Below are 12,732 nucleotides of genomic sequence, written 5' to 3' on the forward strand. Positions count from 1 at the left end.
AAGCTGTGATAAGAACTGGGACAGTGATAACGGAAATGTTTGCAACATTCCTTATGTTAAGAAGGAAGTCTACACGAGTCTTGTGTTTGTTAACACCAATCAAGAAGATCAACACTGAGATGGATCCAGGATGGAAGATGTCTATCATTAATTTACAACAGAATATTCCTATAAAAGACTCAGTCTAATAATGCTCAAATTGTGGCAGACCGAGGAGTCTGTTCCACCCACCATGCTCTGCTCCATGGGAAGGAGAGAGATGGTGTATTTGGAGAGTGTCAGATATGCTATGGGAAAGCATGATTCTGGACACTTTGGGGCTTCTTTCTCAAGGGAAGAGGAAGAGGTGCGCCTTTGAAGTCTTAGATTTTGTGTAGGGAGTCAGAGATCTGGTCCTTGGCATTGGTCTTAGGGAAAGAAGTTTTGGCATTTCGGCGTTTTGAAGTTTTGGCGTTATGGAACTATACATTGGCAGGCTGCAAGAAATCAGGGTCTGGCCTAACAGGTGCTTCTCCAAGGAGGGAGAAAAGGATATGGTGATACTTGAATGCCTGAGGATGAATGCATGTACATGTGTGTGAATGTTAAATGAAAATGTAATTCCCCTTTGTTTGTTTGTTACCCAATGTAATTGTAAATCCAATATAGTTGCATAGAACCTGTATGTCCAATGTCATTCTTTGAGCCGTAGCAAACTAGGATTTTGTGAGAGCAAACTAAGCCAGCACGAGCGATGCTCCGCCTCTTTCTCCGCCTATTTCCCTTTGCTAGGGCAGCGTTGCGAGCATACGCTCGTGCCGCAGCAAACTACAGGAAGCTTGCACTCGGGCTTGCTCCGAAGCCCCGCTTTCCCCCCCCCCCCCCAAGGCTGCTCTCTCTCTTGCTGGCGTGCCTGTTTTCCATTGCAGAGGGCAGGGATTCGAGCGTACGCTCACAGTTGAATTCTGCCAACTGCGAGAGTACACTCGCATCGCTTCCCTAGCAAGGGAAAACAAGCACACTAGCAAGAGAGAGAGCAGCCTGGGGGGGGGGGGAGGCGGGGCTTCGGAGCGAGCTCGAGCACAAGCTCGCTCTCCCTTCCAGTAGTTTGCTACGGCTCTTTGTCTAAATGTTTTCTGTAATCTGATATATCTTCTTATTGAAAAGTCATTCATGACATATTTTCCGGTGTAGAAGATGACTGGGCATATAAGACGACCCCCAACCTTTCCATCTAAAATTAAGTGTTTAGGATATACTCATCATATAAGACCACCCCTCTTTTTGTAGTAGCTTGAGAGAGCGTTCTTCTTACCGGGCTTAAGGGTTGTCTTCTGCCGGAGGCTCACGGCGAGGGAGAGCCACCATAGGTCGACGGCAGGGACAGCCCAGTGGTCTCCATGGCAATGCAGCTTGTCACTCCTCCTCCATGTGCCCTCCCTCTGCTCTCCTCCTCCTCCTGCCATGCCTGGGGAAGAGGAGAGCTTTCTTCGTTCCAGGCTTGAGGGTTGTCTTCTGCCAGAGGATCATGGCGAGGAAGAGCCAACACTGGGCCGGAGGTGGCAGGGACAGCCCAGTGGTTTCCATGGCAACGTGGCTTGCCACTCCTCCCCGCGCCCTCCATCTCCTCCTCCATCCTCCCCCCTCCAACTCTTCCTTCTCCTCCTCAGGCTACACCGCTTGGGCTGCCAAGGGCAAAGAGGCGGGCAGCTGCCTGCCCGCAGGAGCGGAGCACCCGAAGCAGTTTCTGCTGCTGCACCCCTCTGCCACCGCTTGGCTCCCTCTATCAGGCTTCAGTCTCCCTGAGCGCTCCTCCACTCCATACCCACCTTGGTGGTGGCAGCAGAGGAAAAGGAAGCGGCAACATGAGGGAGCTACTGGGCGACGGCGAGGAGGAGGAGAAGCTGCCTGAAAGACTTGAGGCTTTTGCTTGACACCCTTGCCAAAGTAAGCACCCACCCTTTAAGCAACATTTACTCATCCCTTCCAAAATATTTAATATAATAAATGTTATTAAATTATATTAATAAAAGTCTGTAGGCGTTTGGAGAGCGAGGAAAGGCAGCAATGGCTCATACCAAGCAAACTGCTTGCAAGTCCATCGGCAGGAAGGCTCCCCGCAAGCAGCTGGCGACGGAAGTGGCTCGGAAGAGCGCCCCGGCCACCGGGGGAGTGAAGAAGCCTCACCGCTACCGCCCGGGCACTGTGGCCTTGCGGGGGATCCGCCGCTACCAGAAGTCCACTGATCGAACAAGCATTTGATTAAACAGTGTAACTGAACATAGGAATACAGAATAATGGATGACAAGACTGGATTCTGATTTTACTGTTGAGGCGCTAATGACTGTTATACTGATGTTAATGATTTATGTGATAATTGATTTTAATTGCCCTATACTTGTTTTGTGATATTTTGTACTGATGTTGTTCACCGCTTTGAGTAGCCTGAGGGCTGAGAAAAGCGGTATAGAAATAAAGTAAATAAAATAAAATAATATACCTGGCATATTAGAAGACCCCCAACTTCTGAGAGGATTTTCCAAAGTTTAAAAGTCATCTTACATGCCGGAAAATACGGTAGATGGTTTTGGAATTTGAAAGATTTTGTAATTCCAGACAACAATTGCTCAACCTGCAATGCCCTGTTCAATTGTTTTATGAATGTCAGTTATATGTTTACACAGATGGTGAGTCCTTTTTTAATTTAACTTTTATAATTTGGTATTCATCTTCCTGAGAATGAGATAAGGACCACATTATATTGCTTTCCTATTCTTTTTTTAAAAAAAACAACAACATTACAGTTTGAAATTAGGAGTGGGCAAAGTGAAGACACATCCAGTCCCACAAGACTGTATTTACAGCCTGCAATCATTTCAAATCCCCCAGAAGCCTCCATGAATAGCAACTTACCTTTCAAATATGTTGCAGGAACCTTTTGCTCTGTTTAACATTGGGAAAACAAAAAATTTTCAAAAACAGAAGTGGACTTCCAGCCCTGTTAGCCATGCAACTATAAAAGTCTGAGACCTTTTGTTTGTTGTGTTTTAGTCAGTATATTAAATATTTTTGTTTACCTTGATGTATGTAGCATGTCTTTGTTTTTTCAAAATAACTATTGGCAGAACTTTTAGTACATTCAAAGAAAATGTCATGGTTGAATCTGAATCCTTTTGGGGAATCACAATTAAATATTTCTTGGATGAAGCCGTAAATAAAAGCAGAGCTACTGGAGGAACGGCACATTCTGCAAGGAGAGGGAGCTCTCCAAGAACATCTTTACAGCACAGACAATTTAATACACATCTTTAATCCAGCTGCAATTACTGCCCGTGTTTACATCTTCCATGGCACTTTGAAACTGCAAGCAAATGCATCTTTGCAGAGCCAAATTCCTGATGCCACCCCACATTGTAACAACCCTGGGAGTTGGCAAATAAAATCTGGGTTCCTGTGGAGATTGGACTATATTCCTTCTAGTGGGATGAATATTCGAATTGATATTATAGCAATGGGTGTACCTTTGCCTCCTATTTGTCCAGCGATAATGGATAATGGGAAAGGGTACGCACCCAACAGCGACTTCAGTTTTGAATAAACAATTCCAAATTGCTTAAGAAAGAAGTCAGCCCAAATGAACAGATTTATGTGATGAAAGATTAAGCACAGAAGAATTTGTTCTCTCCTACTATATTTGGCAGGGTCTAAATAATCAGAAAGCACCCATATTTGGATGGGAGATTGCCAGAGAATACCAGGCATTGTAGGCTATATTTATGAGGAAAGTGATGTCAAACCACCTCTGAGCATTCCCTGCTTAAGAAAACCTTATGAAATTAATGATATTGCCACCAAATTCTACAGACTAACAATATACTTTGTAGGTTGCTGTGAGTTTTCTGGGCTGTATGGCCGTGTTTCAAAAGCATTCTCTCTTGACATTTCGCCCACATCTATGGCAGACATCCCCAGAGGTTGAGAGGTCTGTTGGAAACTAGGCAAGTGGGGTTTATATATCTGTGTAATGTCCAGGGTGGGAGAAAGAACTCTTGTCTGCTTGAGGCAAGTATGAATGTTGCAATTGGCCACCTTGATTAGCATTTAATGGCCTTGTAACTTCAAAATCTGGCTGGTTGCTGCCTGGGGGAAGCAGACAAGAGTTCTTTCTCCCACTGTGGACATTCCACAGATATATAAACCTCACTTGCCTTTTTTAACAAAGAATTCTCAGCTCTGAGGATGCCTGCCATAGATGTGGGTGAAACGTCAGGAGAGAATGCTTCTGGAACATGGCCATACAGACTGGAAAACTCACAGCAACCCAGTGATTCCGGCCATGAAAGTCTTCAACAACACAATACATTTTGTCATAATACTTTTCTCCCCACCTCTTGGTTTGTGAGTCTTGGAAGAAATGATGAATGTGAAAAAAGTGGTTAATATTATTAATTTTCTAGTGTAACAATCCAAGGTAAAGCAAAAGAAAAGTCTGGCAATACTTCACAAAAGAGACAACATCATTTATGAAAAACAACACATGGAATGGTAAGATAGTATGGTTTACTATGAAAATATTGCACAATTTCATTTCTTTCTCTCTCAAATTCAATTCTTGCAACTGAGAACAAAAGAATTAAAGGTTGGGAACTGAGAAATGTAAATCACCCTAAGACTACTTGCTTTAAGCTCTTTTCTTCTGCAATCTGCGGAGACCGCTGTGGATCTAATCTGGAGCTCATGGCGAACTGTCTCGCCCAAATTCAGTGACCTATTCCAGGTATATAGGAATCAGGTTCAATCTGTCCTGTCCATCAAAATGATTTCATAAGGTCTGCGTGTATACAATGGGGTACACATTGGAATGTGCATTGAGGCATTTGAATAATAATCCACAGTGCCCATTTCTGCAGGATAATAAATAAGACATTATACAGGTTTTTGCATTCTACTACGTAATCTTGTAGAAATTATTTGACATGTCATTGCTCTATACTGTTAAGCATACAGTCCTCTGGAGTAGTTTATTTAAATACATTTCTAAGAACAATGTAATCAACCAAAAACAGTCCTCAATATACTGCAGTTAACTAGAGCCTGCATCTCATGCTAAACTAAAAGACTCGCAATGTATTGGCATTAAGTCAAATGTATAAAAGTTACATTAAAGAACATTGAAGAGGACAAAAAACCCACATGCTAAGTGGATAAAAAAATATTTCTTTACAACTACACTTTCTTTGTATGACTGTGTATCAAGTATTATTATTTTTTCTTAATTTCAAAAAGGTAAATACTTGGAACCAGCCTTCACCAGCTGCAGATAGCTTCCTTGATCGCTCCTATGCAGTGCCAAATATGAATTTTGCGTTTTTGTACAAAACATAAAATATAGATTTTTCACATCTGCTTTATAGACTGCTATACCAGCCAGCAGAATACAAAAAATACATTTAATACAGAGACTGAGATACAATGCGGTCTTGAGAATCTAGGAACTACAAGAATGAGAGATGCAGTATCCTTTTTTATATGGTTCAAGATAACTTTTTTCTGAAGGAAGAACTTCTAAACAAACTTTTGTGTGTTTGCTATAAGCAATGTTTACCTTGTCTTCATCTGCACCTGGTGGCGCAATGAGTTAAACCCTTGTGCTGGCAGGACTGAAGACTGACAGGTCGGAAGTTCAAATCTAGGGAGAGAGCGGATGAGCTCCCTCTGTCACCCCCAGCTCCCCATGCAGGGACATAAGAGAAGCCTCTCACAAGGATAGTAAAACATCAAAAACATCTGGGCGTGCCCTGGGCAACGTCCCTGCAGACAGCCAATTCTCTCACACCAGAAGCGACTTGTTGTTTCTCAAGTCGCTCCTGACACACACAAAAAAAATCTGCACCATGCTTCATTTTAACGTAACCAATGTAAAATCAATTTCCATATTTAAGCCCTGCAAGCTCCTTAGGCAGAAAGGAAGCAGCAAAAGAGATAGTTAGGAAGATAAGCACTTATTTGCCTATTAATATTTTTAATACCCTCACATGGAGCTCCTGGTGGCGCAATTGGTTAAATCCTTGTGCCGGTTGGGCTGATGACCAACAGATCAGAGGTTCAAATCTGGGGAGAGAGGGTTGAGCTCCCTCTGTCAGCTCCCGTTCCCCATGGGGGGACATGAGAGAAGCCTCCCACAAGGATCGTAAACATCGAAACATCTGGGCGTTCCCTGGGCAACGTCCTTGCAGATGGCCAATTCTGTCACACCAGAAGTGACTTGCAGTTTCTCAAGTCACTCCTGACACGGGAAAAAAAACCCTCACAAAATGTCACATAGAAAAGAGATAGTGCATCTCACGTTTGCTAATAAACTAGGCGATCGTTTTCGAAGACCACATAATCCCAACTGCAAACAAAATATAGCACTTTTATAACAGGTTATAAATAAACTGGTTTTCAAGCATAGAGCCAGCCCAAACATAAGAATACATTATTTAAAAAGACCTAAGGCAAAATGGATTCCATTTCTCATGGATAAAAAAAGAACTGTGCAAACAAGCTTAAAACTATTTTTGTGCCAGTGTTATAAAATATAGTTGTTGGGGGTTTTTTTGTAAGTAGAGCATTGACCCAAATACCAGGAAACCTGCGAAGCAAACCAGGCAAGAATTGCCACTTTCTGTAGGAGAAAGGATACTCCAACATCCCTTTCTCGAACTCCTTCCTTCTCATAGTAGCACTCTTGATTCATTTCACTGACGCTTGGGCACAAGACCTTCGTGGTGGTTTAAGTCCACACAACTGTGCCGGGAACTGTACTATTCCTCAGGAGAGGTGTGCTAACACACCAGTCTTAAGGAGTGAAACTGTTTTTAAACACTAGATCGAGGCTTTACAAAAAAATAACATCCTACTTATTTCTATATTCTCTAAAACGTATTTCCTCCTCCCTCCCTCTGCCGCTACCTGCAATTAGGCAGGATTTTGTTTTCTTTCGATCGTTAGGAAACAAGCTTTTATTGTGCACGATTTTACTTCCTAATCTCTGGTTCTTTGGGCAGAATGACAAAGGATAAGACCCAGGAAGCCGGATGTTTTCCTCAACCGATCAGAAGAGAGGCCCTGGCTCAGTTAGTTTCGTAGGATGACAATAGTGCTGCATCAACCGGCTCCATGCAGGAAGGACACGTGAAAGATCTCATCAACCAGTCATCTATACAGTCCAGGTGGTAAATATGCATGCACGGCAGGAATCTGATAGGGTCCCCGTAAACAAAGTCCATCATACAGATTACGCACCTAGAAGGGGAAAGGGAAAGAAAGTGGAGAAAATCTAAATTATTAACTGGTCCAACCTCCATGAAAGCCACTTAACAGCTGCAGTTACTGCATGATTGAAGCGATCGACAACTCTGACGACAATCTTGAATGTAATCTTCCTGAACCAGCATTGTTCAAGCAATACTTGCAGCACTGTAGCATAAGGCAAAAATGTGCAATAAGCTATTTGGTCGAAAGATGATGAGAAAGCAGCGGGTGAGGAAAATGGAAAGACAAGCGAGGCTTCAAACTACATAAAAAGAATGCTTTCAAATGGACAGCCGCAGTGCCAACAAGCCAAATTTCTATCCCACCTATTCTTCTTTAGTGGATAAAGAAAAAAGGTTGTGAGAATACAGGAAAGGATTCAAGATGATGCCATCCAGAACTTCCTCTCCTCCCTCAATACTCGGTGTGGTTACATCATAAAAGCCTTGACTTTAGTTGGGAGGACAAGAATTATGAGCACAGTGAGTTCGGAGCAGAGCCCAGGATCATGACATATCAAAAGGAAGTGAATAAGCATCATCCTCCCTGTGGACTGACAGCACCGAAACCAGCAGTAAACAGGTAGACATTTCTAAAACCTGCCCCCCTTTTTTTTAAAAAAGTGCAATTTTGCTTATGTTACATGCATACATGTGATATGTATTTTAATTATGTTGTGGTCTATCTGCCTGCTTTAACCATGTTGTACCCTGCATTGAGCTGCAAGGAGAGGAAGGTAAGAAACAAATTGATGATGTTGATGACAGGCATGGGATTCCTCATTTATGACTTCCTTCCAACATTTTCCAAATTTTGAAATAAATTAAAAACTGCAAGGGGATCTTACTTACCCGACTTTTACAGAATACATTTTACATTTTTATGACTTCTTTAAAAAAAAATCAACCAATTTCATAATTATTATTTGAAACACAACAAGATGAATCCACAGCAGACAGTCTGCTGGCTGTTGAATTGGATCACACGTCAGATACTTCCAAGTGTCTAGGACTGTGTGATGTATTGGAGAATAATGCGTGCAGATCCCAGTAAGGTGGCCTTCTGCAGCTGGCAGATGGTAATCTTGTCAGCACCTATTGTGTTTAAGTGCAGGGCAAGGTCATTATTATCATTAGTAGTAGTAGTAGAAGTATTAGTATTATTATTATGCCCCTGGAGGTGCAATGGGTTAAACCCTTGTGCTGGCAGGACTGCTGACCTAGTGGCAGTTGTTGTTGTTCATTCATTCAGCCGTCTCCAACTCTTCGTGACCTCATGGACCAGGCCACGCCAGAGCTCCCTGTCAGCCGACACCACCCCCAGCTCCTTCAAGATCAGTCCAGTCACTTCAAGGATGCCATCCATCTTGCCCTTGGTTGGCCCCCCTTCCTTTTGCCTTCCACTTTCCCCGGCATAATTGTCTTCTCTAGGCTTTGCTGTCTCCTCATAATGTGGCCAAAGTACTTCAACTTTGTCTCTAGTATCCTTCCCTCCAATGAGCAGTCGGGCTTTATTTCCTGGAGGATGGACTGGTTGGATCTTCTCGCAGTCCAAGGCACTCTCAGAACTTTCCTCCAACACCACAGCTCAAAAGCATCTATCTTCCTTCGCTCGGCCTTCCCTAAGGTCCAGCTCTCACATCCGTAGGTTACTACAGGGAATACCATGGCTTTGACTAGGCGGATCTTTGTTGCCAGTGTGATGTCTCTACTCTTTACTATTTTATTGAGACTGGGCATTGCTCTCCTCCCAAGAAGTAAGCGCCTTCTGATTTCCTGGCCACAGTCTGCATCTGCCATAATCTTTGCACCTAGAAATACAAAGTCTGTCACGGCCTCCACATTTTCTCCCTCTATTTTCCAGTTGTCAATCATTCTTGTTGCCATAATCTTGGTTTTTTTGACGTTTAGCTGCAACCCAGCTTTTGCGCTTTTGTGAGAGTATGCAGCCTTGCCGTACGCCTTTCCCAATCTTGAACCAGTCTGTTGTTCCGTGGTCAGTTCTGACTGTTGCTACTTGGTCCTTGTACAGATTCCTCAGGAGAGAGACAAGGTGGCTTGGTATGCCCATCCCACCAAGAACTTGCCACAATTTATTATGATCCACACAGTCAAAGGCTTTAGAATAGTCAATGAAGCAAAAATAGATGTTTTTCTGAAACTCCCTGCCTTTCTCCATTATCCAGCGGATCTTGGCAATCTGGTCTCTCGTTCCTCTGCCTTTTCTAAACCCAGCTTGAACATCTGGCAACTCTCGCTCCATGTATTGCTGGAGTCTTCCTTGCAGGACCTTGAGCATTACCTTACTAGTGGCAGTACCTGGATTCAAATCATTCAGTGGTTAGAATTTGGAGAAAGTGGGCTGAGCTCCCTCTATCAGCTCCAGCTCCCCATGTGGGGACAAGTGAGAAGCTTCCCACAAGAATGGTAAAACATCAAACATCAAGACGTCCCCTGGGCAACGTCCTTGCTGATGGCCAATTCTCTCACACCAGAAGCGACTTGCAGTTTCTCAAGTCGCTCCTGATATGAATATATATATAAAACACCCAGCTTTATCTCTCCCTAAGGAGACTCAAAGGGGTCCCAAGGCAGTTCACAGATAAAATAAGTTAAAATAATTTTTAAAACAGTATAAAATTATTTTTAAAAGCTACAAAGGTTAGAACCGAGCATGCACCCCATTTCCTCCCTGAGAGTAATTACATATTAAAAGCCTGATTGAACAGAAATGTGTTTGCCTGCTAGTAAAAGGAAAATGTTGTCACAATTTGTTATTTTGGTGCAGTGGGAGATCTCTCCTTCTCTTTCTCCCGCTGCAATCTTTTCCTGGCTACCACAGCCTCTGCCTATTATCCTAGTAGTGCTTTCAGTTATCTTTCCTGCCTTCATTCCCATCAGTTCAATGTGCTCCAGATGCCACTGGACAAAGTTTTCATAAAAAGTGGTGTTTATGGGACTTACTCTCTAATTTTTTTCTCAGAGCCATCTCTTCCTGGATCGTAGACTCCTTTCGGCAAATGCTGTATAAGACCTATCCGTTGGGCTATCCTAATTTGTTCCTCTTCCGTGAGCTGTGTTGCTAGACGGGTCTGGCTGGGAGTCGGGTGGTAAACTGGAACTGGAACTTGTTCCTAAAATTAAAAGAGATGCAGAGAAGAGAAGGAAAACAAATAAATTCCCTTTCAATTTCAAGGTCAGGGTAGAGAGAAAGTTGGAAGGGATATATTAATATTTCTTTTTCTGGCAAAAAACCATTCATATGACACTTTCTTTTCTGACAGCTTTATGGATTAATTATAAAGAATAGAATAATAGAATAAATAGCCATGCCAACTTCACTGGGAAGCTGGCACGAACCTATTCTAAGCTATTTTCTGCAAAGAACATTTAATTTTTGTCTCCAGGAGTTCTCTAAGGATTAGTTAAACAGATGTACAAACTTGACATGAAAACTGACAAATTAGGCTTACATGCTTTGGCTAATTGGCTGATTTGCAGTCTGCCAACAAGGAGAAGGTGATGGGTTTCAACTTGTAGCTTATGAAGTATAAAGCATGAAAAGGGGACGAATTTCATTTATAAAAGTTGTAGTTTTGGGAGGGTCAGCATGGTGCAGTGATTAACATGTGGACTAGGCCTCTGGAGAACAGGTTTGAATCCCCACTCTGCTATGGAAGCCCACCTTAGACAAGTCATGCTCTCTTGGGCCAAAGGCAAATTCCCCTCTGAACAAATCTTTCCAAGAAAACTCTGTTATAGGCTTGTCATATGTCAGGAGCAGAGACACATAATATCAACAAGTATCTCATCCCATGAGTGGGGTGAAAGCGGAGAAGTCTGTCTTCTAGGATGGCCAGCCATTCCACATCCTTTCCCCGTCTTTTGCCATTTGGAGTTGGGTAGCACTCAACTCCTAAAAACCCATTCTGGGCTTTGTTTCCATGCATAGTGGAAATTGAGTTGCATGGAGTACCGTTAGAAGTGCCCTTGCGTCATGGGAGTTCATTTCTTAAGAGTATGGAAACAGAGCCCAGACTGTGTGGAATGAGATCCCATGTGTTTGATTGGGATGGGATAGGGAGTCAGAAAAGAAATTTTAACTGACCCAACTCAAGTTCCCTTGATTTGGGAACACAAAGACAAGGATAGTAAGTCCCTCCCATGTATGCAGGCTGATGAATTCACTCCAAGTTTTTGACCAAACTTTCATGGAGATGGACTGGATTCACTGCCCTAATGACATGGAAACCACCATCAGCTGCTACACATACACATACAGACAAAATATTATTAAATATATCCTCTCAAAAGTCCAAATTTTATTACAAGCATAAAAGCTAGATGCTCAGCACCCAATTAAGATTGTTTGCGCTTATGACTGCAGTGGTAATTTCACTAGCTAAAGGTTCCCTCTCCCTGGTTTTCTACAAGAAATTTTGCCCCAAACTACCCTTCTAGACAATATCTAAACCAGTGGTTCTCAAACTGTAGTCTTCTCCAGTTGTTTTGGACTTCAATTACCACAATCTAAGCCAACTGGAAGGCTGGCTTAGATATCTGGGAGCTGAAGTCCAAAACACCCAGAGAACCAAAGGTTGGGAACTGAAAGACATACAGTCAGGAGCAAAATGGGGAAGCCCATAAGCCCCTTCTTAAACAGAGGAATCAGGCTGGTTTAGAAAGATAACTGAAACAGCCATGTAATGCTAGAATCAAGATGTTGTAATTGTTATTATTGCTCTTTCATGTAAAATGCAAAAATCACCACTAGATCTACCTAAAACTTCCAAGCAGGACAATTTTTTTACAACTAGATTCTATAGGCTGGCATTCTTATTTCATTTCGGTAATGTTTTTCCACTCCAAACAAGGACCAGATGGATAGAGAATAGATGCCAGATGGACATCTATTAATCTACAGAAGAAGGGGCTTATGGGCTTCCCTATTTTGCTCCTGACTGCATGTCTTTCAGTTCCCATCCAGAAGTGCTCACAATTTAGTGTGTGTGATTCAGACAGGGGGTTCTTACTATCTTGGCATAATTTCCGGATCTTTACCAGTAGAAGGCTAGAAACAGAATTGAAAGAAAAGGAAATGCACCAACAAGACACAAACTTAAATGCAATAGCGACAGATCCATGTTTCTAAATCAGAACTTAGGCAATTTTGGATGACAATTTCCATATTCCCCAAGGCTACTGGAAACTGTGATCAAAAATGGTAGCTTCTTAAAGTTCTTTGTCAAATCCAGCAGATATCAGGAAACGGAGGGGGGGAAATTCCATCAGGAGGAACTATATTACACCTCCTTTCTTATCCCATCCACTCTAAAAACACCTTTTACAAGTGCTGCTTCTCCCCCAAACATGGCCAGATAAGCATACATTGAAGACACCAGATCCTGTCTGATCTTAGAATCTAGGTAGGGTTGGCTCTAGTTAGTACTTGCATGGG

General features: G+C 42.6%; 1 protein-coding gene and 1 long non-coding RNA gene across 2 annotated transcripts in view; one reads left to right on the plus strand and one right to left on the minus strand.

Moving 5' to 3' along the window:
- Positions 1-1,416: 1,416 nt before the first annotated feature.
- On the plus strand, positions 1,417-3,061 carry LOC132773911 (uncharacterized). The gene is made up of 2 exons (XR_009631352.2): positions 1,417-1,926; positions 2,013-3,061. It is a non-coding gene; the product is annotated as an uncharacterized lncRNA (long non-coding RNA).
- A 1,461-nt stretch (positions 3,062-4,522) lies between these two features.
- Positions 4,523-12,732, minus strand: part of RNF11 (ring finger protein 11) — a 39,014-nt gene continuing 30,804 nt past the window's right edge. Inside the window, exons 2-3 of the mRNA XM_060773488.2 lie at positions 10,239-10,408; positions 4,523-7,266 (exon numbers count right to left, since the gene is read on the minus strand). Coding sequence (XP_060629471.1) covers positions 7,095-7,266; positions 10,239-10,408 — 342 coding nt within the window. The 3' untranslated portion in view covers positions 4,523-7,094. The remainder of the gene's footprint in view (positions 7,267-10,238; positions 10,409-12,732) is intronic.

This window comes from Anolis sagrei, chromosome 4, assembly GCF_037176765.1.
Source record: "Anolis sagrei isolate rAnoSag1 chromosome 4, rAnoSag1.mat, whole genome shotgun sequence".
NCBI classification, from domain to species: Eukaryota; Metazoa; Chordata; class Lepidosauria; order Squamata; family Dactyloidae; genus Anolis; species Anolis sagrei.